Below are 27,573 nucleotides of genomic sequence, written 5' to 3' on the forward strand. Positions count from 1 at the left end.
CGGGGCGGGGTTTGAGGTTGGGCGTTTGCGGACGGTGAGGAGGTGGAATTGGGAATCCGGGTTTCTGGACCAGTTGCCCAGAGGGATTGGGCGGATCCCGCAGTGTCTGCTGTGTCCCTCTCTGGGAGTGATTTTTCCATTCTCTTGACGGGAGCCCCCACTTTCTGCCTAACTCGTAGCGTTTTGAGGCTTCAAAGACTGGGAAATTGATTGTCATTTTGCATTTCAGTAAACTTTTTGGCTGTAGAATTGTTTCTTCTGTCTGTGTGCCAGTGTATGTGCGTGTGCGTGCGTGCGTGCGTGCGTGTGTGTGTGTGTGTGTGTGTGTGTTATACTGCAGATCACAGCACAGCCTTTAGGCTGAGGTACATCCCCAGCCCAGCCCTCGTTTTATTCTTTTGAAACAGGGCCTTGGCTAAGTTCCCCCGACTGAGGTCGAACTTGTGATCCTCCTGCCTTAGCCTCTCAGAGTGTTGGGATGACAGGTGTGCCTGTCACAGGGCCCCTCTGCACCAAACCTTGGCTTTTTTCATCTTATAATGACACTGCTTAAGCATGGCTTACTCCTGTTATCTCAGCACTTGGGAGGCTGAGGCAGGAGGATCCTTGCGATTTTGACACCAACCTGGGCTATAAAGTGAGCCCAAGACCAGCACAAGCTGCATATGGAGACCTTATCGTAAAAAGAAAAAGAAAAACAACAACAAAGACCCAGTGCTGTGCTCCTGTCAGGCCCTACCTTCTTTTGCCTTTTTTTTTTTTTTTTTTTGAGACAGGGTCTTGTTATGTGGTGTAGGCTGGCCTTGAACTGAAGCGGTTGTCTTGCTTCAGCCTCCTGAGTGTTGGGATTACAGGTGTGTGCCATAACACCTAGCTCCAGCTTCAGTTCGATTAAAGAAACTTCTTGAAAAATATCAAGCATATAGTCCAGTGGTGGGCATTTGTCTAGCATGGTTCAATCTCTACTTTCACCAAGGGGAAGAAAAAAGAAAGAAGCGGGATGTGGTGGCACATGGCCATCATCCCAGCCTCAGTAGAGACTGAGGCAGGAGGATCTCTGTAAGTTTGAAGCCAGCCTGGACTACATAGTGAGTTCAAGGTCAGCAAGACCCTGTCTCAAACCAGTGCGAGTTGTGGTGGTGCACACCTGTCATCCCAAACCTCAGGAGGCTAAGGCAAGAGGACCTGCTTCAAGTTTGAGGCCAGCCTGGGCTACAAAGTGAATTAGAGGCCAACCTAAACTACATAGTGAAACCCTGTCTCAAAAAGAAAAAAAAAAAGAAAGAAAGATAAAAAGTTACAAGAGAGCTTTGGTCCTCAAAATCAACTTTCTTGTTTCAGGAGGGAGGTTGTCTGGGCCCTGAGAGATGAGGTGATTTACTGAAGGCCACACAGTGAGTTAGGAACAAATGTGACTCAGTCCCTGGCATTACTGTCACCTCATTCCCTTCCCAGGTTCTGAACTGTCCTGCTGGTGACGTTTCTTCCTTACTGGCACAGCAGATACTAATTCAGTTCCTGCCAGGGGCTGAGCCATGTGTTTCACGAGCCATGTGTGGGAAAAGACCTTGTGTGGCGCTCTCCTGCCCCGTGACTGTGGCGAGAGTCTATGTGTGCGGAAGCAACCTGGTGTGGGCCAGAATAGGCAGGCAGGGTCCCGGGCCCATGAAGGGCGTAGGTCAGTGGTCCAGAGACCCCAAGCTGGCAGGGGCCAGCAGTGTTGCCCAGCTTTCCAGGGCCCCAGTGGGCGTGGGACTCTAGAGACTACACCTCTCTGTACCAGATTCTCGAAAGTGACATCAGTACAGGCCACCCTGTGCTAGCTGAACTGTGCCTGATGCTTCCTGGTCACTGTGTGTCCTGTGCCGCCCACTCAGCCTTGTGTGGAGATGCGGTCAGCCCAGAAGTTGCCCTGTAATTTAACTCCTCATTCTTGTGAAGGACCTTTGCTCAGTGTCACAGCCCCTCTGCCCTGTCATGGCTCAGGCCACCCTGACACACGAAGAAGTTCTATCTCAGTCACATCCCTGTCTGGATTTCACCTAAAGCAATGTTTCTGATGCTGGTTGCAAGTTTAGCTGTTCATAGTTTTCTTTGGTGCAACCAGGCAGATTTTCTTTTCTTCTTTCTTTTGAGATAGGACTTTAGTATGTACCCCAGGATGGCCTTGGACTCCTGGTGGCCCTCCTTCCTCAGCCTCCTGAGTGCAGGGCTGACAGACATGCACCACCATGCTGCACCCCAAATCTGCATTTAAAAACAATTTTTTTTTTGATTCTTTCTTTTGTTTCTTGAACATGAACCTAGGGCCTGGGCCATGCTAAGTGCTTGCTCTAGCGCTGAACTACAGCCCCAGCGCTTCATTTTTTCTCTTTATTCTCAGTGTATTGCCCAAACCAGTGTCAAAATTGTGGACTCAAGTGATCCTCCCGTTTCAGCCTCCACCTGAGTAGCTAGTATTACAGCTGTGTACCACCATAGCCAACTTTTCGTTTTCTAACTGTTCATTTTCTTCAGAATGCAGCTACCAACTTTTGTTCTCTGCCAGAGCCACTCAAAAAAGAGTCACAGCTAGGCACAGTGATGTGTATGTCTCTGTAGTCCCAGCTACTCTGAAAGCTGAAACAGGAGAATTTTTCTTGAACCCAGGAGTTTGAAGCTACCCTGGACAGTGTAGTGAGACCTTTTCTTTAAAAAAAAAAAATCCAAGAGTAGCAGAGCCTGTCTTCAACCCTAGCATCCGACTTCGAGAGGCTGAGGCAGGAGAATGATAAGTTTGAGCCCAGCCTGAGCAACTTTGGGACCCAACAAGACCCTGCCTCAAAATAAAAGACAAAAATTGGGGTGGTGGGGCTGGGGATTTAGCTCAGCGGTATAAGCACCTGCCTTGCTAGCAGGCGGTCGTGAGTTCGATCCCTGGTACCGATAAAAATGAAAAAGACCAAAAAAAAAAAAAAATTGGGGTGGCATTCAACCCAAAGGCCCTAGGGTTGATGTCCACTATAGAGGGGGCATAAGGGCTTCTCTTAGAGTGGGTCTACTGGTTTCTAGCTCTGAAGAGCAAATAGCCAGAGTTTCTTGTTTCTTTTCAAGGTACCAAGAGTAATAACAGCGAAATATTTCTAAAAGATAAATGGCTTTCAAGGTTTTGTGACTGTTTTCTCCTTGATCATTCTCTACTGTTCTTTTTTTTGAGAGGGGGTAGTACCAGGGTTTGAACTCACGACCTCATGCTTGCTAGGTATTGTAAACCCAAATATCAGAGTTCAGTCATCCAAGTATTATAATCCTTTTTCTAGTTTTTCTTACAATCCAAAAGGTTATATTTGTAATCCCAGTGAGACGTCATTGGAATCCTAGCAAGTTAGTTCCAATCTACTTCCACCAATGCAATCCATGGTGAGAGTAAAAACATCAAGACATGTTCCAAGTTAAAGGCAGCCAAGGGATCCTAAGTCCAATCCTTGTGAGGACATGCGAACAAAGGCCCTTATCCTAGACCTCTCCCAGAATTTATTATCTTGTGAAGAAGGGGGATGGCTCAGAGATGAGTGACAATGAGGATGGGGGGATATTACCTGAGTAACTTGAGCTGGCTGGCCAGGTGCAAGATTGGCATCCCTGTAAATTGTAGAGATAAAGATATGCAGACGAATCAATTTACATAATTACGGTAGCAGTGGAATTGTTTTGGGGGCTATTGTTTCGGTTTCTGATATGCAGACTCTTGTGCCTTGGGAAGTCATAGCCTCTTATCTTGAGGCTCTTACCCAGTTGACATTCCTGGAGCTATTTGCTCTAACATCTCAAATGTTCAATCCTGTATTGTGGAGAAGACTATGCAAGGAAACAGGACTGTCTGATGGCTATAGATTTTGCTTATTGGCACCTCAGCTTATCCTTATTTGCAATGCTCAGAGCCAATTGAAGACAGAAGGAAATACCCTAGCCAGCCTTTCACATATCAGTATAAGGAAATGAGTCTCCAAGAAATCAAAGTCACAGTGATTGTTTTGGATTCAGTGGGAGTCAATGGAGTTGTCTCCCACACTAGGCAGGCACAAGTGCTAAGTAAGTAAAATTTGTATTAGGCTTTGAAATTAGCACTACAGTAGTCTCCCCTTTTCTGTGATTTTGCTAAAATTACCTGAAATTAATTTCTTTTTTTTTTGGCTTTTTCGTTTTTACCGGTACCAGGGATTGAACTCACGACTGCCTGCTTTCAAGGCAGGCGCTTATGCCGCTGAGCTAAATCCCCAGCCCCGACCTGAAATTAATTTCAATCTAAAAAAAATATTAAGTGGAAAATTCCAAAAATAAGCCATGGTTAAGTTTTGGGCTCTGCACATTTTGCTCCTTGCAGAGGGGCGTGAATCACCTTCTGTGCAACATATCCACACTGTGTACCCTGCCATTCACAGCATGTACTGCCTGTGCACAGTGACCTCCTTGAGACGAACTACGTGTGGCCACTGTGGTGTTCTGCTCACTGGCTTTGTCTCCTCATGGAGGCATCAGGTCAGCTCCTCACAGCGTGGTGCCAGATAACTGAGATTGGGCTTGTTCTGGAAACCTCTGTTACAGCGCAGTGTTACACCCATCCTGGGTGAGTGCTTAGTTAGTGTGTGTATAGGGAAAAGGACCTCTAGGGGTCCCTGCTGCCCCAGGCTTCAGATGCCAGGGAGGCCTGGCACATGCGCCCCATGGGGAAGAGGAGCCTCAAGTTTTAGTTCATTTGTTCTGTTTTCTTTGTATGTCAGTGTCCGCCCTCAGTGGCCTTGTAAGCGTAAGCTGCTTAGCAGGGACCATGATGTACTTTCCTGCAGATGTCACTGGTTCAGCCTAGGCGGAGTCACCCTTGAGGAATTCCGTCTGTGTCAGCCCTTTCCTCGCTGCCTTATGTCACCGTGTCCCCTACCGGCCTCTGTGGACCTGGCTGGGGAGCTGGCTGCCTCCCCTAAAAGCCTGCGTGTGTTTGTGTTATGTTGTATGTTATTAGCAGTGTTGGTAATCAAATCCAGGGCAATTGAGCTCCATCCCCAGCATGCTGTTAAATTTGAAAACAGAGCCTTGCTGAATTACCCGGGCTGGGCATGAACTTGTGGTCCTCTTGCCTCAGCCTCTTAAAGGGCTTCGGGGCCAAACATGGGGCCTTCTTGTGGAGCTACAGTCTTGGCTCCCCTCTGAAGTTCCAAGATGGGACTTTACTCAAGCTTCACTCAAACTGGCCACCCTCTCTCGGTCTCCCGGCGGGCTGGGGTCCCAAGTGCGCCTCCTGCCTAGCTGTGTGCTTTCCGGTTGCTCATGAGCAACCCTGAGGCCGTCCCTCCTGGGTGCCAGTGCTGGCAGAGGCATGGGTCAGGTGTCAGGATCCTTGGGTGCTCTGAGAGCCTTGGGCGAGCTGTCCATGGTAGGAAAGGGTCACTGTCCTCAGGACTCTCTGTGCCCTTTCTGCAGACCCTGCCAGACCTCATTCCGTGTTGCACTCCCCACCTCTTGCTCCCCTCGCTTCTTTTTCTTCTCCATGTGCTGTTCCCGTTCCTCTTGTCACACAGCACCCTGGCATCTGTCTCATCAAGCAGACACCTCCCTTTAGATGTGTGCATTTGCCATTGTACCCTTAGAACATGTGGGAATGTCAGGGCCTCCCGCCCTAAGTTCCCTCGCTGTGCTAGGGTGGGCCCCAGGCTGGCGTACCCTAGGGGCCTGCCCGGCCCAGAACCCCCAGCCCACCACGAGCACAGGGCCCTGTTTGTCTCTGGGCCTGGACAGTGGACCGTAGATTTTAGATGTTCTCAATCTGAAATCCAGATTGAACTGACTGCCAGTGCCTACACTGATATCCTCTGCATTTGGGGCAAAGCAGCTGGTTGGAGGTTTCGTGTTACTTATATTTCTTGTTTCCTTTTTTTGATTTTGGTTTTGTTTTTCTGAGCCAGAGCTGCACTTAGTAGTGCAGGCTGGCCTCCAGCCCTTGGCGATCCAGCCACCTTGGCCTGGGCTGCTTCTTGAGGATGGTCATGCTTCTTGGCTCAGAGAGCAAGGCCAATCTGCAGCAGGAAGGCCATTGCCTCTGCCCTCTGGTTCTGTGGCTGCCAGTGGTCAAGTGCCTGTCCTGCGAAGGCTGCAGGCTGGCTCTCAGTGTGGGACCCTGTGGAGGCCAGGTCTGCTCTGCATGGAGCCACTAGGCCCCCGAGTGGAGGAGTGCCCGGCCAGCCTGGAGTTGTGAGGTGGCCCTGGCCCTGGCCTGTGTCCTATGGGCACCAGGGATACAGAAGAGGGCCCTTCCACCTTGGTGGCACCCAATGGTCTAAGGTGACCCTCATGTCCCTAAGCTGCTTTTGTGGTCTGTTGTCAGCGTGCACATGACAGCTGTGCTCACTGGCAGGTGAGGAAGGGGCTGGTCTGCTCCAGGTTTTGGTCTCAAGTGTCACAGCTTGGCCTTTGCCTGAGGCTGTGATGAGGCCATACATCTTGCTGGGGGCTGGGCAGCAAGAAAGGGGCCCAGTGTCCCCTTCACAGCTCTGCCTCCAGTGACCTAACTTCCTTTCACAGGGCTACTGCCCTGAAAGCCTGCACTACCTCCCTAAGGGGCTGGGGACAGGCCATTATACACAGGCCTTTGGGGGCTGGTCCAAGGTGAGCTGCAGCAATTTGTGCGCACTCAGGCTGGCCTTCAATTCACAACAATCCTCCTGCTTTAGCTTACCAAGTGCTAGGATAGCAGGTGTGCACCAGCATACCCTCCGTGCTTACACTTTTTGGGTCTCGTTGAGACGGCACACCAAGACCCAAGCACAGGAGTGAAAAGGGACACAGGGGCCTTGTACCCTGTGCCCTGGCCTGCGGGGCCAACCCTCACTTCCTGCTCTCACCTTTTGGTGCTGTAGAGGCAGTTGGTACCACCCCACATCACCAGACCCAGACAGGAGTTCTGTGCTGTGGGTCCCTGGTCCCTGCTCCCCAAAATACAGCCTCTTGTTTTAGTCCCGTGCTTAGTGCCACTGTTCACCACCCTGAAGACCGTTGGGCAGTCGGGGCTCCAGGTCACCCCCTCCAGCCTCCCTATCTGTGTCCATTGGGGCCACAGCTGGGAGGGTCGAGGCCTGGTGCCACAGGCAGGTGCCGAGTGCCTGGAATTGAACTTCCTTCCCTTCTCTTTCAGTGGCTGATATCGCAGCAGGTATCCTTTCGTGGCTGAGAACCCTGCTTTTTGTTTGTTCCATGATGCAGAGGAGGTTGGGAGGTGGAGCCTGAGGCTGCACCATGCCCCAACCTGTGCCAGGTCTTTGGGGTGGAAGTGCGCACCCAGTGCAGCAGTCTCTTCTTCCTGTACCCTTGTGCCCAGCCTGCTGCAAAGAAGGGCTGTGGGGGCAGAGGACATGGGGTCAGGCGTGGACGGCCCTTTGAGCTACACCCCTCAGCTGACCACCTTGCAGTGTGTTCTTCCCTAACCTGATGCCCCCAGATCCCACAGTTTGAAGATGTCAAGTTTGAAGCGGCGAGCCTGCTGTCTGAACTCTACTGTCAGGAGGTAAGCACAGACCAGGGGTCCTGATTACAGGGCTTCTGCTGGTACAGTGGTGCACCTGTCATCCCAGCACTCAGAAGGCTGAGGCAGGAGGATTGCTGCAAATTTCAGGCCATCCTGGGCTACATAGTGAGTTCCAGGCCAGCCCAAACTGCATACCAAGACCCTGTCTCAAAGCCAAGAAGAAATCCTGGGCTTGCAAGGGCTGAAACACCACCTGTCTTTGGCTGGTCGGGGCCTGTGAGCTCAGCTTCTCTCTCTACCAGCCGCCTTCCCGCCCAGCCCTGAGTATTTCTGACCAAAGGGCTCCCTCTTTAGTCCTAAGAAATTCATCACAGAACTCCTTTTGGTTACCAAAGCCATTTTGTGAAATGCATGGGGTCACACGGGTACCTGCCTCTTGCCTCACTGTCACCGTTATTCATTATTTGCTGAATTTCTGCAGGGCTGGGTGTGTTGGATGCGCTGGGCTAGTGCTCTGCCCGTGCAGCTGCAGCTGCCTCTCTCGGTGACACAGTCAATGGTTTTACGCTCTGTTGTCTGGGCACTGGAGATGGAAAGAAAACAATACTTTCTGTTTTCTCTATGGCAGCGCTGGGGGTTGAACCCAGGCCTTGTACGTGTGAAGGCCCTCAGGTTATGGCCTGGCCCTCAGTAGGTTTGACCGTGGTCATCAACCACCCTGCGGGTGCAGAAGCCAAGGGCTTGAGGGGTTCTCATGGGTGTTCCTTGTCGGCAGGGCCGTTGAGCCCTTTTTCTGCACTGGGCTAAGAGCAGCATAGGATGTCTGTGCAAGTTTGCCCACTTCTGCTAGTTCTGCTGGTTCCAATCTCTGCTGCAGCTGAGCATTGTTTTCCCTGCTTTTGAATGGAAATCTGTGGCTGGGCACTGGGGTACATGCGTGTGTCCAGCTACTCAGCAAGAGGCTGAGGGAGGAGGGTCACAAGTTTGAGGGTAGCCTGGGCAAATTAGTGAGACCCTGTCTCAAATGAGGAAGGGCGTGATGGCACACACCTGTAATCCCAGCACTTGGGAGGCTGAGGCAGCTGAAGAAGACAAAATAAGGAAAGAAAAGAAAGAAAAAAGCAGCTCAGAGTATAACTCCGCAATGAAGCATGTGTGCCAGTGGGCTCCTGAGCACGTTCCAGCCTCCCTGCCACAGGAAAGGGCTCTCCAAGTGGCTGAGTGCCCATGGCCTGTGTTCTGCCCCTCGCTCTAGACAGCGGGTGCCAGCGTTCACAGGCCTGTGGGAGTCACAGCTGCAGCCGCTTTCAGTTCAGTGGAAAGAGGAGTTCTCTGCAGAGTGGTGCCCAACCTCTTGGCCCTTGGGCCTGGCAAAGTGCTTTTTTTTTTAATAAACGGGCAACCCCAAAATGCCCATGGTGGGCAAGGAGGCCCTGACTGTGGCACCCACCCCTGCGGGACCATTTCCTTCCAGAACTCCGTGGATACTGCGAAGCCATTGCTGCGGAAGGCCATCCAGATCTCACAGCAGACACCGTATTGGCACTGCCGCCTGCTCTTCCAGCTCGCGGTGAGGCCTGGGGGCAGCAGTGGCCATGTGGAGCGGGTGGGGACATGGGATCCTCCTTCAGCCTGCCAGCCGTCCCCAGCTTCACTCTCAGCCCAGCCTTGCTCTCAGAAGTGCCTCACGCAAGGCTGATGTGGGGGTGCTGGTCTCCTTGGGCACCTTAGGTCCCCCACCGTCCTAGTGATCCTTTGTCCCCTAAGCATTGGACTCAGTACATCCCTTCCAGAAGGCCCCCTGAGTTCCCGGAGAGCTGCAAAGGCTCCGGGGTGCCACCCACAAGACACAGCCAGACCGCATGGAGGTTCTCGGCCCTGAGCTGCAGGTCAGAGATTGGGCTGCGGTGTCTGCATGTCCCTCACTGGGGACGGACACCCTCACATCCCTTCTTTCTTTCTTTCTTTCTTTCTTTTTTTTTTTTTATTTTATCAGTACCGGGGATCGAACTCACAACCGCCTGCTTGCAAGGCAGGTGCTTATGCTGCTGAGCTAAATCCCCAGCTCCAGCTCCCTCACTTCCCTTCTTTAGCACATGTGCCTGGTCCTGGCCCAGCTTTCCTCTGACCACCTCGTGCACTCACAGCCTTGTCACCTGCCAGGGCCAGAAGTGCCCAGGGCAGTCCCTGTCCTGGGGGGGCCTCCAGGCCAGGCCCCACACGCATGCCTGCTGGCAGGGGCAGCAGCGGCCAGGCAGTCACAATCTGTACATCATGTGGTGCTTGGGGACCCTGAGATGGAGACTGAGGGCCTAGGAAGGTGTTCTCCCCCAGCTGCGCAGGCGCACATCTCTGTTCAGGCTTCCGGGTTTGAAATTCTACTATACGCTTAGCGGGAAGCCCTGCAGCACACCAGGGATGCCCCCCTAATTTGAAGGGCACCCCGCAGGTGACCCAGGAAGTACTTAGAGGAGCACTTCCCGGTGCTGTCACCAGGGGCCACGCACATTGGCTGCTGGGCTATGTGCTTGATTAGACGTGCCCAGCCCTGAGCCGGTTCATCTGGGCCTGTGCAAGGCATTTCTGGCGGCCAGTGGGGGACAGGTCCTGTGATTCAGCCTCAAGTGGCGGTAACAGCATCTGCTTCTCCTTTGCAGCAGCTGCACACACTCGAGAAGGACCTGGTGTCGGCCTGCGACCTCCTTGGCGTGGGGGCTGAGTACGCCAGGGTGGTGGGGTCCGAGTACACACGGTAGGTGCGCCTGCTGCAGCTCTTGAAGTGGGCAGGATGGGAGTATCTTCCCCTGCCCCCCCCCCACGGGAATGGCCTTGTCATATGCCAAAGTGCCCATGCTGTTGCCCCAGCCATGTAGGCTAAAGGCACGGTGAGGCCTGCCCTGCTGGCTCAGCTAGCTGAGCAATGCCAGCGTCTCTGCAGCTTGTCTCATGTCATGGAGGCACCTTTGGGGCTCGTCGGCTGCTACCCTCCTTGGTGGCATGTCACTCTGTCCCATGCAGGGCCACTAGGTGGGGAGCAGAAGACAGTGAGCTGGCATTGGTGTCCCAAGTGGGCACAGGCTGGTAGTACCTGGGGCTCAAGGTTAAAGGTGTGGTTGGGCATCTTCAGTGAAGGCCTGTCCCACTCTGTTCCCACTGAGAGCATCCCTCAGCAGAGCAGCATGCCTGGGCTCGGGATGGTCTCTATGGGGACTTCCTGGCCTCCAAAGCTCACCAGACTTTTGCCCTGCTGGGCTGCATTAAGGAAAGAGGAATTGTCCTGGCCCATGTGAAATATCACTGTAGTTTATATGTGTAAGGTATAAAGCTGCCTTTTTGGTGTTTTAAAAAAAAAAAAGCAGACCAGAGGTTGGACACCTCTGTGACTTCTAGGGCTGCTGGCCCCATGCAGCCCCACATGCTGTCCTGGCCCTGGGATGTCCCTTGGGTGGGCAGAGTGGGCCTTTGACCACCCCGTCCTAAGGTGATTGCTGTCACACTGTCAGCCCCATCCCTAGCCTGGCTTGCGACCAGTGCCGCCTGCTCTATGAGGACAGGCTAACAGCAGGGCAATGGGTACGATTACAAAGCCTGAAGGCTGGGCTTCCAGAAATGATCCCAGAGCGTGCATGCCCTCATGCATGTGGGCCGGTGTCCTGGGGCCCTGGCCTGTGACGTCTGTGGTCCCCAGGCTCAGAGCTGCCTCCCCACAGCATGGGGCCCCCTGAGATGAGGGTGTCTGTGGATGTGGCAGTCCGTGACATTGTGTGGCCCTGCTGCCTGGGCCTGCTTGGTGGGGAGCGGGGCTCAGCCTTAGTGGAGGATTGTGGGCCTCACAGTCACGGCTGGGGACCTGCTGTGAAGGGCTCCCCACGCCTCCCCTGTCAGGTCCCTGCCCAGACCACTGGCCCAGTGCCCACTGGGAAGCACAGAGGAAGAGCAGCCTCCTGAGGGCAGTCCAGGGTAGTATCCAGGGCCTTCCTGAGTTTATCCCCTCACCCTGAGGCAGCACTCAGTGTGCTCCCCTCTGCCCTGTGCAGAGGGCCAGGACAGCTGTTGTGTCTAAGCCATGCTGCAGGGGAAGAGCAGGCCGAATAGGGCAAGTGGTAGACCTGTAAAGGTGGTGTCCTCGCCAGGGCCTGTGGATCATCACCTGCCGGCTGTACCCCCTGCCCAGCAGGTCCCAGGTGCTAGGGTAGCCAGGTACCCCAGAGGCTGCCAGCCTGACTCTTGTCCATCTTTCCAGGGCACTGTTCCTGCTCAGCAAGGGCATGGTAAGTGACAGTGGGGAGATGGTGATGGGGATCCCTACCCCTTACACAGCAGGCACCTCCAGAGCATGCTGGGTAGGGGTGGGGCCCTGGCCCTTGGATGTGCTCAGTGGAGCCCCGTGCCCACCCGCCCAGCTGCTGCTTATGGAGCGCAAGCTGCAGGAGGTACACCCACTGCTGACGCTGTGTGGGCAGATCGTGGAGAATTGGCAGGGGAACCCCATCCAGAAGGAGTCCCTGCGTGTCTTCTTCCTGGTGCTCCAGGTCACGCACTATCTGGACGCCGGCCAGGTGCGTGGTGCCTAGTACGGGCAACAGGAGCAGAGGCGGGCCAGGTGCGGGTAGCATGGGGCTGTCCCCCTGCCATTGCAGGCCCGGCTTCCTCGTTCGACCACGCCCACCTCCCCAGCACACCATTGCCCTGCTTCAGAAGCATCTGGGTACGCACTAGACTGGGAGTGGGAGCCAAGATCCCCTCAGGCCCTCTGGCATGGGGGGGTGGGTCAGGGCCTGGGCCCCATCCTGGGGGCGAGTGGGCACTCAGGCAGGCCTGTGTGCAGGTGAAGAGTGTGAAGCCATGCCTAAAGCAGCTACAACAGTGCATCCAGACCATCTCCACGCTGCACGATGATGAGATCCTGCCCAGCAACCCGGCCGACCTTTTCCACTGGCTGCCCAAAGAGCACATGTGCGTGCTCGTCTACCTGGTGAGTCCCTGTGGCCGGGCCTGGGCGCCGAGTGGGCCATGCTGAGCTGACTCACCTGCTCTTTGCCAGGTGACCGTGATGCACTCCATGCAGGCGGGCTACCTGGAAAAGGCACAGAAGTACACGGACAAGGCCCTCATGCAGCTGGAGAAGCTCAAGAGTGAGTGTTCGTGCGCTCCCGGCACTCTCTAGTGGGTGGTGGCTGCTTGGATCCCTGTGAGAGCAGGGCAGGTGGGGGCCAATGGCCGGGACCTTCGACAGTGTATAACCAGTGGGTGGCTGCTTTTGCCAACTCTAACCAGTGTGCTGTGGATGCTCCCAGGGTGAGACTGGCAGCAGAACTCAGCTCTTAGCAAAGCTGGGGACTGTTGTACACCGCTTTATCTCAACACCTAGGAGGCTGAGCCAGGAAGAGCCCTGAGTTTGTGCCCAGCCTGAGCAACCTGCTAGGTCAAGTCTGAGAAAGAGGCCTCTTCCCTGGCTGCAGGGCAGGTTCTTTGGGGCCATGGGTGCTGAGAAAAGACTGCTGTCGTGGGTGGGCCTGCTCCGCATCCCTGGAGGTGTGTGTCTGCTCCCTGTACGCCCTGTGCTCCTGCAGGAGCTGTCAGCAGAGCCTTGGGGAGCTGTACCCCTGCTTTGGCCAGCATGCCTGCATCCTGCATGAGGACAGCTGTGTCCCCAGGCAGCTCTAGCACTTCTGGAGCTCCTGTGTGCACAACGCTCCTGGAACACTTTGGCAGGAAGTTGGCAAAAAATATGCCTTCAAAGAATTCTGTTTCTGATAGGGGCTGGGGATTTAGCTCAGCAGCATAAGCGCCTGCCTTGCAAACAGGCAGTCGTGAGTTCGATCCCTGGTACCGATAAAAAGAATTCTGTTTCTGCATGCCAGGATCTCTGTGTACCCCTGACCAGCCTAGATTCCTGAATTTAAGCAACTGTCCTATGTCAGCTCTCTGAGTCGCTGGGACTGCAGACTTACCCTGGCCACAAGCTGCCTCAGGGCACTGGGATGGTGGGAGCGGAAGTCAGACTCACTGTATGTGCTAAGCGCAGGCCTCTGCAGAGCCGCAGACCACCCCGGCCCTCCTCCCCTGCAAGCTCTGGCTGCCGGTGCCCTCACCTTGGGGCTGGTGGACAACAGCTGGCCATCAGGCTCCACATGTGTGCCTGCTCATGCCCACTCCTGCCCACAGTGCTGGACTGCAGCCCCATCCTGTCGTCCTTCCAAGTGATCCTGCTGGAGCACATCATCATGTGCCGGCTCGTCACAGGCCACAAGGCCACCGCACTGCAGGAGGTAGGCAGTTAGAAGGCCCTTGCTGCTGGCTGGAGGAGGTGGGTTCCAGAGCCTTAGACAAAGGCATCCTGTGGTGTCATCTTACTGTCATCTGGTGGCTCCTGATCCTGCCTGCTGTGACAGTTTGGGTCTGATGCAAAGACCCAGTGTCTGCCTGTCTATCCCAGCTGGTCACCCAGGAAGGACACATGACAGAGAGGGGGTAGCTCTGCCTCTTGGCTGGATGTGTCCCAGGATCTGGTCCTGCTCTGGGTAGCATTGTGAGAGCTCCACCATGGTGAGGCCCTCCAGAGTGGGTCCAGGTTCCCTGTCACCGGGCACTGCTCTCCCCACAGATCTCTCAGGTCTGCCAGCTGTGCCAGCAGTCCCCCCGGCTCTTCTCCAACCATGCCGCACAGCTGCATACCCTGCTGGTGAGCTCACCCTGGCCTTGAGGACCCTGTCACTCACCCCATAGGGCCAGAGCATCCTGGGAGGGCCCTGTCACCCGAGATCTAAGCGTTCCCTATGGGCTGGGGTCCCATGTCTCCTTAGGCCTGGGAGTCAGGAGTGAGTTAGTGCTCAGGTGTCATGGCCACTGGGTGTAGCTGCATGTGGCCCTGATTCGAGATCCCCAGGATGTTCTAATAGCTCCTCCCCACCAGGGCCTGTACTGCGTCTCTGTCAACTGCATGGACAATGCGGAAGCCCAGTTCACCACAGCTCTGCGGGTACGGCTCCGTCACCTCCTCCCAGGCACCGGCTGTGACAAGGATGGTGCTGAGTGAGCCGTGCAGAGCCAGGGTTGGCTGGGGCCAGGGCGTTCTGGCTGGTGTGCGCTCCTAGGGGCAGCTTCGGGGACCCCATGCCGTGCCTGGTGTCCTTGGTGCCTCCTGGCCTGGTGACAGCTAGGGTCACACCAGGTCCCAGGCTGCCTTGAAGCTGTGCCCTACGTATGGGCTAGTGGCTGGGCCCTGGGATGGGGCTGCTGGCCAGCATCGGCTCCATCCAGGTGGGTGGGCAGAGGAGGGTGCCTGGCTCTGGGGAAGCTGCATCTAAGGCTGTTGGCATCTTGCCTGGCACCACAAGGCACAGTGAGACCCAGGCCAGGCCCAGCCCCAGCTCTGCCCACTTCTGGCTGACATGGAGTGGTTGCCCACCTCTGCCCCAGTGCCCTCCCTGGAAGGAGTCTGTGACTGCTTCCCCCCAGGAGTGCTTGGTAGAAACCTTGGAGCTAGGGCTGGGTGCTGTACTCCTGCCACAGAAACCCTGCCTTGGCCCTGGCTGCTCCTGCTATGTGCTGAGGCCAAGGAGGGAGGCTCCCAATGGCCTTGCCCTGGGCCCTGTGGCTTGCCACGTGCGTGCCCAGTCCATAGCTGGGTGCCCTGTCCCCCACACTTTCCTCTGTGGCCCCACCCAGGTCCCCCGCACTTCCATCTAGCCGCACACACCCAGGGAGGCGGGAGTAGCCTTGGGCTGCACCTGGCAGGCATGAGGTTGACCTGGCTGGGAACACCCAGCCGGCCTGACGCCCAACTCCCTTGCAGCTCACCAACCATCAGGAGTTGTGGGCCTTCATCGTGACAAACCTGGCGAGTGTGTATATCCGGGAAGGAAATAGGCACCAAGAGGTAGTAGGTGACATGCTTCACGTTCGGTATCCTTTGTCCTCGGCTGGGCCTGGGCTGGGCTGGGTGCTGGGCGGTCCAGATGAGCTGTGTGCCAGGAGCAGCTGGCAGGGACCGGGGTCCCCCAGGAGCCCTGCACCACCTTGCCAACCGGGTCTGCTAAAGCCTGTGGGCACCCCATCCGGGTCCCCTGTGTCTGCACCCCTTGTAGGCAGGGTGCGGCCCTGACTGGCCTTCTCCCCGCAGCTATACAGCCTACTGGAACGGATCAACCCGGACCACAGCTTCCCTGTCAGGTGAGCTGTGCGGCCCATGCAGGCACCTTGCGTACAGGTCTGTCCTGCCAGTGAGGGTGACGCCCACTCTCCCGCTCTTCCCACAGCTCACACTGCCTGCGTGCCGCCGCCTTCTATGTGCGTGGCCTCTTCTCCTTCTTCCAGGGCCGATACAATGAGGCCAAGTGAGCCTGCAGGGGCATGGGTGGGTGGGTGGCTCCCAGGGAGGGCTCCCTCTCCCCTAGGTAGGGCTGTCCCATCCCTGTCCACAGCCTCGGGCCTCCATGTCTTGTCCCCATAGGCGGTTCCTGCGGGAGACGCTGAAGATGTCCAACGCAGAGGACCTGAACCGGCTCACTGCCTGCTCCCTTGTGCTCTTGGGCCACATCTTCTACGTGCTGGGCAACCACAGGGTGAGAGCCGGGCCGAAAGGCCTGGGCTCCAGGCCAGTGGGGTACCAAATTGGTGTAGTTTAAAAATCAGCTTTTTTAAAGATAATTTTCACCAGGCTTGGTGGTGCTTTCTATTCCCAGCAACACAGGAGGCTGAGGCAAGAGGATCACACATTCGAAGCCAACTAGCAAGACCTTATCACAAAATAGAGAAAGTGTTGGGGTGTGGCTCTGAGTTCGATCCCCAGGGCCACCAAAGGGAGAGTGGAAGGCTGCTTTCCAGGCCACAGTCCTTGCTGGCCCCTCAGAGGGCTTAGACCTGCGCTGCACCAGGAGCTCTTCGTTTCATTTTAATTGCAGTGCGTTGTTTTCCCCTGGGGTATTGTTTTTGCTGTGTTGAAATCTGGGCCATCATGGGCTTGAACTTGTACTCTTCCTGCCTCAGCTTCCAGGAGTTCTGAGCCTCAGGCAGATACCACTGCAGGTGGCACACAGTGTGCATCTTAAGTGCTTGGTAGTTGGTGATGGCCCTGAGGGCAGGATAGTTACCTGCTGTGCCACAGTCCCAGGCTGTGGTTTTCATGCTCAAGCCCCAAGAGGCCTGGCATGTCCCCCACCTGCACTGTGTGGCGAGGCTTCCCAGCTTGGCCCTGATGGTTGTCCCCACCTGGGGGACAGGAGGGTACTTTGCTCCTAGGATGCCCTCCCCGCCCTGGGCTTCTGCATGCGGCCATGTGGGGCCTCCGTGTCACCTGCACAGCTCTGGGGACTGGCTAGATGACCCTGCTCACTGGGGAGGGCTCTGGTCTCATAGTGCCAGAACCCGGCTCCCCCAGGTGGAGCCCCAGAGCTCAGGGGAGACCACTGCTGCCCACCACCTGCCTGCCTGTGGGGTCAGGGGCCTAGGGAGGAACCAGCCCAGTGGATTCTGGCAGAGGGCCAGCCAGCGTGGCCAGCAGGGACTACACTCATCTCACACCCATGAGACAGGTCTATAGACCTTCAGGGCTGCGGTCCCTCCTAGGCCATCAGGGGAGTTGGCCCATGGACCTGGGGGTCCTGTGTTGTCAGAAGCCTCATGGTGGAGCAGCCCTTCTGGCCTGCTGAGTGGCCTAAGCTTTAAGGCTCAAATGAAGCCTGGGACCCTTGGGGTCCCACCATGATGAAGCTGTATGCAGCTTGGCTGGGCAGGTACTGCCCTTGCCCCGTACCCTGGCTTGGTGTTTGAGGGTCTGTGGGTCTGAGTTACTTGGTGGTCCTGGCTGCAGGGAGCTGTGGCCTGGGCCCTCTCCTGGCCGAGCAGCAGTGGCACAACTGGTTGTCACTCACCGCAGCCCTAGCACAGAGCTGGCCCCAGGTCTGTAGCAGTTTGCAGGGTCCTCCAGAAAGCCAGCTTGCAGAGGTGGCCTCTTCCCACACCCTGCCCACTCAACCCATGTCCAAGATACAGTTTCTGACAGGCCCGAGGCTGGATTAGAGCCTGCAGCAGTGGAAAGCAGAGCCTTGCCTCACTGACTGTGCGGGCTGAGGTGGGGCATGTGTAGAACATCCCTTTGCCTTTTCCACTCGGACAGGCAGCACTTCGGGGAGGGCCTTTTGTGTGTGGTTGCTTGGTTAGAGGTTGTCATTTCTGTTTTGTTTTTGTTTGAGACAGGTTCTCCTCTATGGTACAGGCTGATCTTGACCTCACTTTGTAGCCAAGGCTAGCCTTGAGCTCACTTTGTAGCCCAAGCTAGCCAGGACTCACTGTGATCCTCCTGCCTCAGCCTCCCAAGTACAGCCAGGACAGGCATGTGTCTAGAGCAGACCCTCACAGCGGGTTGTGTGGTTGGGGAAGCTTGCTGGGCCACTTACCACCCTTCAGCGCCTGCCTCTCTGGCTTGCAGGAGAGTAACAACATGGTGGTCCCCGCCATGCAGCTGGCCAGCAAGATCCCTGACATGTCGGTGCAGCTCTGGTCGTCGGCCCTGCTCAGAGGTGTGTGCAGGCCACGTCCACCTGGAGCGGGGCTGCTGGCATGGCTAGCTTTATCTTCCTGGGCCTCTAGGACCGGGAAGGGCACAGTTCCAGGGACCTGTCCCATCGCCTGTGGCCCACAGTAGCCTGAAGGCTGAGGCTAGGCCCTGGGTCTCATCCTCAGCCACTTCCCCTTGGGACACAGTTGTCCCAGCTGGAGTGGACTAGCTGGGTGTCCTGGGGGCTGGCCAGTGTGGCAGCAGCCACTTCCAGTGCAGATGGTAAAACAGGCCAGTGGGGACAAGACCCTTCAGGGTGGGCATGGGGGCCGAGGGTTGGTGTGGATCGTGTTGTCCCCGTCCAGCCGTGACTACGTCCCACCCTCAGATCTGAACAAGGCCTGTGGCAATGCCATTGATGCACACGAGGCAGCCCAGATGCATCAGAACTTCTCGCAGCAGCTGCTCCAGGACCACATCGAGGCCTGCAGCCTCCCTGAGCACAACCTCATCACGGTGCGGCCTGGGGCGGGCGGTCCCCTGAACCCTGTCTCGTCTCCTGGTCCCCTGCCACGTGCTCACTGGTGTTCTCCCCGCAGTGGACGGACGGCCCGCCCCCCGTGCAGTTCCAGGCGCAGAATGGCCCCAACACCAGCCTGGCCAGCCTGCTCTGAGCCGCGGCCCAACCCTGCCAGACAGTTCTGCTGTCCCGTCCTCAAAAAGGACCTGGTCCCAGGCCATGGCCAGAGCCACCCTCTGAAGGACTGCAGCTGCCTGGCCATGGCCACATTGCCATCACACCGCTTGGTGGGCCTGGATGGCCTGACCACAGCTTCCAAATCCTTGGACTGGACTGGAGTCACCACCACCGTGTGGGCGCAAGCACTTAGCAAAAAGGTGCATGCCTGCCCATGCGTGGTGAGGATTCAAGGCGTGGGACCCAGGGTTCAGCAGCATAGCACAGCCACCTCAGGAGCAAGGTGGTGCTACCTGCATTCTCTAGGGACAGTGGCCCTGGACAACAGCGCTCAGGTTGGGCTGGTCTGGGACTCATCAGGAGGCACTGCCTGGTGACAGTGGCACTGCGTGGGGTGGCAGCCAGCTGCCCCCCTGTCTGGCTAGAGCCTCTCCAGCCCCCTCACAGTGCAGAGCAGTGGGGCTGGGTGCTGGTTCCCCAGCCAAGGCCCTGGTTCCGTCTTCCTGTGTCTCTGCGCCCCCGCTGCCTGTCCTTTCCGGCCCTGTGTTCTTGCTGTCACACTGTCTGGCATGTGTCCAGCCTATTTATTTCCACCTTTGCTTGTGAGCACTCTATGTAGAGCCGTGGGGACACCAGCCTGGGGCTCAGCTCTGTCTGCACCCCATGCGTGTGCCCTGCCCCGTGCTATGTGAGCGTGAGTGAGTATGCGTGTGCAGTTTAGGGGTCACCAGACAAGTGACATGCTTCCCCCAGCGACCTGGCCCGGCAGAGCAGACTTCTCCAAGAGATCGAGATCTGGAGCTCCAAGGCCCTGGGTGGCAGGCCTAGGTGGGCAACAGCCCTGAGCTGGGTGCAGAATCTTTTAATGGTTTGTACTATTTTATTAGCCTGCCACTCCAGGGGGGTGCTTTTAATCAGGAATGAATTGTAAATACAAAGCTGTTTCTGAGTAACCACGCTGTGCAGCTTCCCATTTGTATAGCTTCCCCTGTGTGCTCTAAAGCCATTTTCGGCACCCAGTGCTCCCGACTCTCTCTCTCCCCTGCCCCTCCTCTGCCTCTCAGCAGCGCCTGGTGGTGGCCTCCCCCCGCACAGCTGCGAGACCCTGTGTGGCAGCCCCAGTGTCCCAGCTGTTCAGGAGGCTGAGGCAGGAAGGTCTCAAGCCAAGACTGGCTTGGGCAATTGTGTGAGGCCCTCTCCAAATGAGAAGTAAGGGTAGGGTGGGCACAACCCTCCTTGTGCTCCATGCCTGCTGTCACCAGTGGAGGCCAACGGTCTCAGGTGGGGAGTTTCACTGTCTAAGCTGCACTTTAGGTGGAACTCACTTCCTGCCCAGGCGGAGGCTCAGCTCTTTGCTATCCTGTCAGGTTTGGCCCTCCCCAGGTACCTCTGGCCTCCGTTCCCAGAAAGCCTGGGCCAGCAGGTACTTCACGCCCTGACCCCTTCAAGCCCTTGGAAGAGCTGGGTGTGATGGCACATGCCTGTCATCCAGGAGGCTGACGCTGGAGAGTCAGGATGGCATCCCAGCCTGAGCAGCTTAGTGAGACCTTGTGTCGAAACAGAACCAGTTTCTGGGATGCAGGCTAGGCAAAGCCCTTTGGATCAGTGTCCAGCCATGGCGAGTGGTGGGCCAGGTCCTGTGCTTCTGCAGGCTGCTGGGCGGCCTCTGCATGCCTCTTGTCTTGAGACAGGGTCACACCACATAGCCCAGGCTGGCCTCAAATTTGAGCGCCTGTGATGACAGGCACCGCACCTGCCCATCTCAGGTGCTCCTCTCTGGGGCTCTGATGCCATCAGCTCAGCTATCCCCTCCATAGACCAGGGCTTGCCCTGGGCACGTTGGTGAGGCAAGCAGGGGTGTCCAGCGCCACGCGGTGCCACCTAGCCAGACACTGAGGGGCCTGCCATGTCCTGGGCCTTGGGACTCCTACCCAACCGGAGTGCCTCGACAGGGGCCGTGCCTTTCAGTTTCACGGTTGGACAGAGTTGAGTTGCATAGACCAGGCTGGCTTCTAACTCATTGTACCCCTCCTGCCTCAGCCTCTCGAGTGCTGGGATGATGGTGTGAGGCCCTGTTTTCTAGTTCCTGGACAGTATCTTCTCTGTCCTTGGAGTGGCAGAGGAGCGCAGAAGGCTGGCTCTGTGTCTGTGTGTCTTCCTGTTGGCCGCACTGGGGATGAAACCCAGGATGCTGTAGCACCGAACTCCTTCCCAGCCCTTTTTTGTTTTGTTTCTGTGGTTCTGGGGATTGAACCTGGGGTCTTTGCACACATCCCCAGCTTCCTTTGTTTTTGTTTTTTGGGGTTTTTTTTTTTGTCTTTTTTCTTTTTTATTGGTACTGGGGATTGAACCCACAACTGCCAGCTTGCAAGGCAGGTGCTTATGCCGCTGAGCTAAATCCCCAGCCCCGCTTCCTTTGTTTTTTAAGACAGGGTCTCTCTAAACTAGCCAGGTTGACCTCAGACTTGAGATCTTCCTGCTTCAGCCTCTCAAGGAGCTGAAATTTAGGAGTTGCCACCACACCTCACCTCGCCTCTTTTATAAAGGTCTCTGCCCTCTGGACTAGTCATTTCCTAAGGCCCACCCCAATATTAGAAATGAAATATATTTCTTTTTGGGGGGGATAAATTTCAACATAGAAATTGGAGGGGGGAGCCAGGCATTGTGGTGCTCACCTATGATCCCAGCACTCTGGGAAGCTGAGGCAGGAGGATCATCAGTCTGCACAGTGACATCCTGTTGCAAAGCCATTTTAGTGGAGGTAGGGGTCCTGCTCAGCCTTGACAGGTATGGTCTCCACCTACGCTCCCAAGACCTGGGAACTGGCCAGTGGTGGTCACAGTAACCTGGAGGCAGACTAACTAGGGCACCTTTCCCGAGCAGGGATGGGGCCTGAGGGCTGCAGACACCTTGAGGTCCCTCCTCCATGCAGTGTGGATCACTGGGATGGGGTCAAGGATTGTTCTCGGCTCGTGGTTTCTTTTTCCAGCCCAGACCTATGCCCGAGGTGTTAGTTGGGAAAGGAAAATGGACTTCACAGGGATTCAGTGCCCTCCTCCATCCCCTGGATGCTTTCCAAGGACCAAGAAATAGCTAAGCAGACTTGAGACACATGTGACACAAAGCACAACACTTCCAATGTCACAGTTGCTGTAAAGTTTTTCTTTGTGTGTGTGTGTGCTGGGGATGGAATATGTGACTATCACACTGAGCTGTGTTCCCAGTTCTTTTGATTTGGAGACAGGCTCTCACTTGCCCACAATGGGCTGGAACGCAATTAAAAAAAAAAAAGTTTTTTAAACAGGTTCTCACAATGTAGCCTATGCTGACCTTGAACTCTAGGGTGATCCTACTGTCTCAGCCTCCCAAGTGCTAGGATTGCAAGTGTGAGCCATCATACTCGGCAGATCTGGGGTTCTCAACCCTAAAGGGTTAAGCAGGGACAGCTGGAAGCCTTGACTGACCCATGACCTGGAAGTGCATCTCCCATGGCCTTCTGATGTCCTTAGTCATAGCCCCAGGGCCTGCACTGACCTTGGCCACCAGGGGGCATAGCAGTCCCAGAACTGTAGGCAGTGGGCACCAGGCACAGAAGGTGCCAGTTCCAGCCCAGGGGAAGGCTGGGCAGCAGACCATCGCCAGACTTAAGCATAACCAGGCTCTGTCTTCTGCAGTGACACAGGGTGACCTGCCTTGCCACTCCAGTCACAAGGCCCAGGGTCTCCAAGGGCGAGGGCAGAGTCCTCCCAAGACCTGGGCATCTTAGCTGCAGGTGGTGGCACATCCCTGTCATCTCAGCACTTGGGAGGCTGAGGCAGGAGGATCCCCTTGGTTTTGAGGCCATCTGGAGCTACGTAGTGAGTTCAGGGCTTCAAGCTCTAGTCCTTTCTTGTGCAGCCACTCTGGTGGAGGACACCAGGTGATGCTTCTGACTGTGGCATTTGGGGGCTGCCATGTGGGCCCTAGCACCTGCAGTGAGGATCACTGAGTCCCCTGCCCAGGGAGGCATGGAGTGTCCCATGGGTGCAGCCACCGTCCTTCTCTGTCCCTTCCACTCATATCTGCATCCCAGAACCCAGCTCAGGGATGGGGAAGTGTGTCCAGGGCCAAGCGCCTGCAGGTGCAGGGGAGGCTGAGGCAAGAGGATGGCAGACAAGGACACCAAACTGCGGCCTGGCCTGAGGAGGAAACAAGTGCCTGCTCCCAGTCTCTACCACAGTGGGTGGCATGGCCCGGCAAAGCATTTCCACTCGTATCGTGGGGGACCCTGTGGAGCTGGAAGTACACCCCTGCTCCGCAGCCTACAGCTCAAGGTCACAGCTTTTCCTCCTCCCCAGAAGATGACCCCATAACAGACTTCTCGGCCTTTTCATGGTGTGCTGCTTTCTGGGGGAAGGTTGGTTTGTTCTGAGGAGCATTCCAGAGGTTTCCAGAGAGTCCTGAGTCATGGGTGAGCTCGGTGCTCCACACCTACAATGAAATTTATCTGATGATTATCAAGTGTTAGAGAGGCAGTACAGGTCTGTAATTTCAGCACTCAGGAGACTGAGGCAGGAGGATCGCTGGAAGTTCAAGGTCAGCCCGGGCTACACAACGAGTTCAAGGCTAGACTCCAGTACATAGTAAGATTGGCTGAAAAATCCAAGACATGGGGGCTGGGGATTTAGCTCAGCGGCATAAGCACCTGCCTTGCAAACAGGCAGTCATGAGTTCGGTCCCCGGTACCGATAAGGAAAAAGACAAAAAAAAAAAAAAAAAAAAAAAAGAAAAGAAAAGAAAAATCCAAGACAGAGACAGAGACACAGACAGACCATTTTCCCTGTCTTTCAGCATAGCCTGTTGGTCTAAACGACTCCGGCAGAACTGTGTGCCTATCATACTTCTGTTTGTGTACAAAAAAATCAAAGTGAATCCCAAGGGGCTTGGGGTTTAGCTCAGTGGCATAAACACCTGCCTTGCAAACAGGCAGTCATGAGTTCGGTCCCCGGTACCGATAAGGAAAAAGACAAAAAAAAAAAAAAGAAAAGAAAAATCCAAGACAGAGACAGAGACACAGACAGACCATTTTCCCTGTCTTTCAGCATAGCCTGTTGGTCTAAACGACTCTGGCAGAACTGTGTGCCTATCACACTTCTGTTTGTGTACAAAAAAATCAAAGTGAATCCCAAGGGGCTTGGGGTTTAGCTCAGTGGCATAAGCGCCTGCCTGACAAATGTGAGGTTGAGTTGGATTCCCAGTACTCAGAGAAAAAAAAAATCAGAGTCTGGGCGCAGTGGTGATAGCATCTATCTGGCAACCTCAGCTACTTAGGAGGCTGAGGCAGGATGATCACAAATTCAAAACCAACCTGAAAGGCTGAGACCTTGCCTCAAAATAAAAGCTAAAAAGGCCTAGGGAGGCAGCTTAGGGGTGCAGTGGCCTTGGGTTTGATCCCCAGACCTCAAAGCAAACAACAATCAGTAGGAAGAGTTCCTGACCTCTGGCCCCAGGCATCCAGGAGGAAATCTGGCCCAGCTTTCTCATCTGTACTTTGGAAACCATCCAGGAGAAGGGCACAAGCACTTGGGAGGCTGAGGCAGGGGGACTCTGCAGTGAGTTCATGGCCAGCCTCAACTACAAAGCCAGCCCTATCTCAATAAAAAAGCAGCAAACCAGAGCCTTGGGAGCAGAGGGTGCGTCAGAGACTGCATGGCAGGAAGGACGAGGCTGGCTGGCCAGCCTGGGTCAGAGCCAGAGGCTGCTTCCTGCAGCCCAGCCCTGAGGAGGAAATGTTCCCCTGAGCCACCGCTCTGCTGTTTTTTTGTTTTTTTTTTTTAAAGCAACTTCAAGAGGGCAGTGAAGTCAGACAAGGTGGAGCATGCTTGTGACTCCGGCACTCAGGAGGCTGAAGCAGAGAGATCTCCAGTTTGAGGCCCAGCAAGGTCAAGGCCAGATGAACTGACTCAGAAAACAAAACAAAATGAACAAAAACCAAAAAGTCAGGCAAGAAAATAAGTCATTGCAGTTAGCAAGGAACTTTGAGCTTGAAGAACGATGGTAAAGGAATGTTTGAAAGAGCCAAGTATGGTGGCACTCGCCTCATGGTCCCTTGACCATGCTACTTGAGAGGCTGAGGCAGGAGGATTGTTTGACCCAGGAATTCAGGGCCCGATAATGTATTAAAATAGCAAGACCTTTCTCTTTTTTCTTTCTTTTTTTCTTTTTTCATATACTGGGACTCAAACTAGGGCCTCTGCACTGAACTGCGCACCAGGCTGTCACTATGCAGCTGTCACTATCCAGCTACTCTCACCATGGCGATCCTCCTGTTTCAGCACCGTTAGTGCTCAGATTCCAAGTGTGTGCCACCACACCCGGGTCTTCTAAGGAAAGACAGGGACAGGAAGTGTCCAGCTGGTCCAGCCTAGCCCTCACTTTGGAGCCAGCAAGGAGGCCCCACCTCCCTGGCCACCGTGGCGCAGCTTGGCCCTGCCCTATTTCCCCACTGGATGTGAATGTCACTCAGCCAGTTCCGCTGCATGATTTCCCAGACCAGGAAGGACACGCCTGGGCACAAAGATGTAATCGTGGCTCTTTGGAGGAGGAAGGCACATCCCGGATGGAGCCACCTCCCTGGTCCACCAGCCCTGCCTGCACTCGCAGGGATTAAACCTAGCCTGCCGGGGTCTTGGCAAAGATGCAGGGCCAGCTCTTTCCATTTCACTGAAGAGCTACGGGGCGGGGGTTCTCCTCCTTCTGCACTGGTTCATTCCCTCGGAGTCTGGGTTTCTGAAGGAGGGGGGTGGGCTGAATGAAGTCTTTGTAGTGTAGGCTGGCCTTGAACTCACTATGTAACTCAGGCTGGTTCCAACCGCTGGCGTCCTCCTGCCTCAGTCTCCTGAGTGCTAGGATTCTAGGTGTGTGCTACCACACCTGGCTTTTTTTTTTTTTTTAATGTTTATTTTTTTTATGGTGCTGGGAATTGAAGCCAGGACCTTATGCATGTTAACTGTGCTCTAGCATGGAGCCATCCCCAACCCTCCCCCATTCCTGTTAATGCTTCCGCCTCCAGACTACACAGATACCCTTTCATCTCACTAACCTTGCTGCTCTCAGGCAACCTTTTGCCCAGAAAGAAAATCAAAGAAATTCTCAGTGTCCTCTTGAAATAAAAAAAGTGAAATAGACTCATAGGTCCTGGCATCTACAGAGTCAGTCTGGAAACCACATGGCCGGGATAAGCTTGTTGGCTTTTCAAGCTGCCTGGACAAAGCTGTCTGGGTAGACTTGAGGGTCAAGGCTTCCCTCATCCTCTGCACTGGGGCCTGAGGCCTCTGTTAGGCCTGTATCCAGGCCTGGAGTGCATTCTACACTGTGCCAAAGAGAAAGCTTTACCTCCAGGTAGGATGTGATAGTCCATGCCCGTGATCCCAGCACTTGGGAAGCTGAGGCAGGAGGACCACCTCAAGTTCCAGGGCAGCCTGGGCCAAAATAGCAAGGCTCTGTCTCAAAAAAAAAAAAGGCTCTGAGGATTTTATTTTATTTTAGTCTTTTTGAGTCAGGTTCTCTATGCAATTCAGGCTGGCCTTAAACTCACTTTGTAGCCCAGGCTGTTCTCAAACTCAAAACGATCCTCCTGCCTCAGCCTCCCGAGTGCTGGGATTACAGGCGTGAGCCACCACGCTGGGCTATTCTGAGGATTTTATGACATTTCTTTATTTTATTGTTCTTTTTTTGTGGTGCCAGGAGGAATTGCACATAATTAGCAAGTGTTCTACCATTTAGCTACATTTCCATCCTTTTTTTCTTTTTATTGAGACAGGGTGTCACTATGTAGCCCAAGCTGGCCTTAAACCCCCAGAAACCCTCCTGCTTCAGCATCCCAGGTTGTTGGGATGATGGGTACATACTCCTACCTTTTTCTTCTTTTGTGATAGTAGGGATGAAACCCTGGGCCTTTGCACAGAGCATACCCCCTCCCCATTTTTAAGACAACTCCCTGCTAAATTGCTTAGGTTTAGCTGGACATGGTGGTGCACACCTGTTATCTCAGTGCTTGGAAGGCTGAGATGAAAGATCTTTCTCTCTCTCTTTTTTTAATTGGTACTAGGGATCGAACTCACAACTGCCTGCTTGCAAAGCAGGTGCTTATGCTGCTGAGCTAAATCCCCAGCCCGAGATGGAAGATCTCTGTAAGTTTGAAGTCAGCGTGGGCTACATAAGGAAGTAGGCCAGCTTGTACTATATAAGACCCCCACCTCAAAACAAACAAACCAATCAACCGGCAGAGGGTCTTTCTCAGCACTGCCTTCTCCTTTCCTTTTATTCTTGCATGTCAGGTTCCTTGCTAAGGAAAAGGCTAGGTCCTGGGGGGCAGAGATCAGGCAAGACTAGGAGAACCAACAGAGGCAGCTGCCTGCTGGCAAAGGAGCAGGGTTCATGGTGGGCAGAGATTCATCAGGGCCAGGCACAGGTGGGATGCTAGGATGTTTTGGGAAAATAGCAGTAGAAATTGTGGGGCTGAAAAGATTGCCTTAGGCCCAAATTAGGGAGAAAATGAGAATCTGGAGGGACTAAACTGTACACGGTGATGCATGCCTTTATCTCTGCACTGAGGGAGGCTGAGGCAGGAGCATTGTGAGTTGGAGCCCAGTCAGGGTGAATTTAGCAAGTTAGCAAGATTGCTTCAAAATAAGTCTGGGGATGTGTGAAAGCCCTGGGTTCAATCCTCAGTAACACACACACACACACACACACACACACACACACACACACAGAGTGAAAAGAGTGCACAACTGCAAGGAAAATTAGCCCTCCCTTCAAAAAATATTCCACAAACTAATAAAACATGTGGGAGCAAGGCATGGTGGTGGACATCTGTGATCCCAGTTCCTCAGGAGG

The 27,573-nt window shown here is 54.9% G+C and overlaps 1 protein-coding gene across 3 annotated transcripts in view; it reads left to right on the forward strand.

Annotated features, from left to right (window-relative positions):
* Mau2 (MAU2 sister chromatid cohesion factor) overlaps window positions 1–19,646 on the forward strand; it is a 20,508-nt gene extending 862 nt beyond the window's left edge. The window contains exons 2-19 of one of the 3 annotated variants that reach the window (XM_003465122.5): window positions 7,166–7,183; window positions 7,469–7,534; window positions 8,970–9,065; window positions 10,153–10,247; window positions 11,739–11,766; window positions 11,899–12,054; window positions 12,324–12,470; window positions 12,540–12,630; window positions 13,664–13,767; window positions 14,103–14,180; window positions 14,412–14,477; window positions 15,294–15,380; window positions 15,621–15,670; window positions 15,757–15,834; window positions 15,951–16,062; window positions 17,928–18,018; window positions 18,385–18,512; window positions 18,596–19,646. In XM_003465122.5, coding sequence (XP_003465170.1) covers window positions 7,166–7,183; window positions 7,469–7,534; window positions 8,970–9,065; window positions 10,153–10,247; window positions 11,739–11,766; window positions 11,899–12,054; window positions 12,324–12,470; window positions 12,540–12,630; window positions 13,664–13,767; window positions 14,103–14,180; window positions 14,412–14,477; window positions 15,294–15,380; window positions 15,621–15,670; window positions 15,757–15,834; window positions 15,951–16,062; window positions 17,928–18,018; window positions 18,385–18,512; window positions 18,596–18,670 — 1,566 coding nt within the window. In that variant the 3' untranslated portion in view covers window positions 18,671–19,646. Of the gene's footprint in view, window positions 1–7,165; window positions 7,184–7,231; window positions 7,333–7,468; window positions 7,535–8,969; window positions 9,066–10,152; window positions 10,248–11,738; window positions 11,767–11,898; window positions 12,055–12,323; window positions 12,471–12,539; window positions 12,631–13,663; window positions 13,768–14,102; window positions 14,181–14,411; window positions 14,478–15,293; window positions 15,381–15,620; window positions 15,671–15,756; window positions 15,835–15,950; window positions 16,063–17,927; window positions 18,019–18,384; window positions 18,513–18,595 lie in introns of those variants that run through there. The other 2 variants (XM_005001630.4, XM_063228048.1) reach the window with 2 other exon arrangements.
* The last annotated feature ends 7,927 nt before the right edge of the window (window positions 19,647–27,573 follow it).

Source organism: Cavia porcellus, unplaced genomic scaffold (genome assembly GCF_034190915.1).
Source record: "Cavia porcellus strain 051 isolate PalLab524CR breed Dunkin Hartley unplaced genomic scaffold, mCavPor4.1 scaffold_17, whole genome shotgun sequence".
Lineage (NCBI taxonomy): Eukaryota > Metazoa > Chordata > Mammalia > Rodentia > Caviidae > Cavia > Cavia porcellus.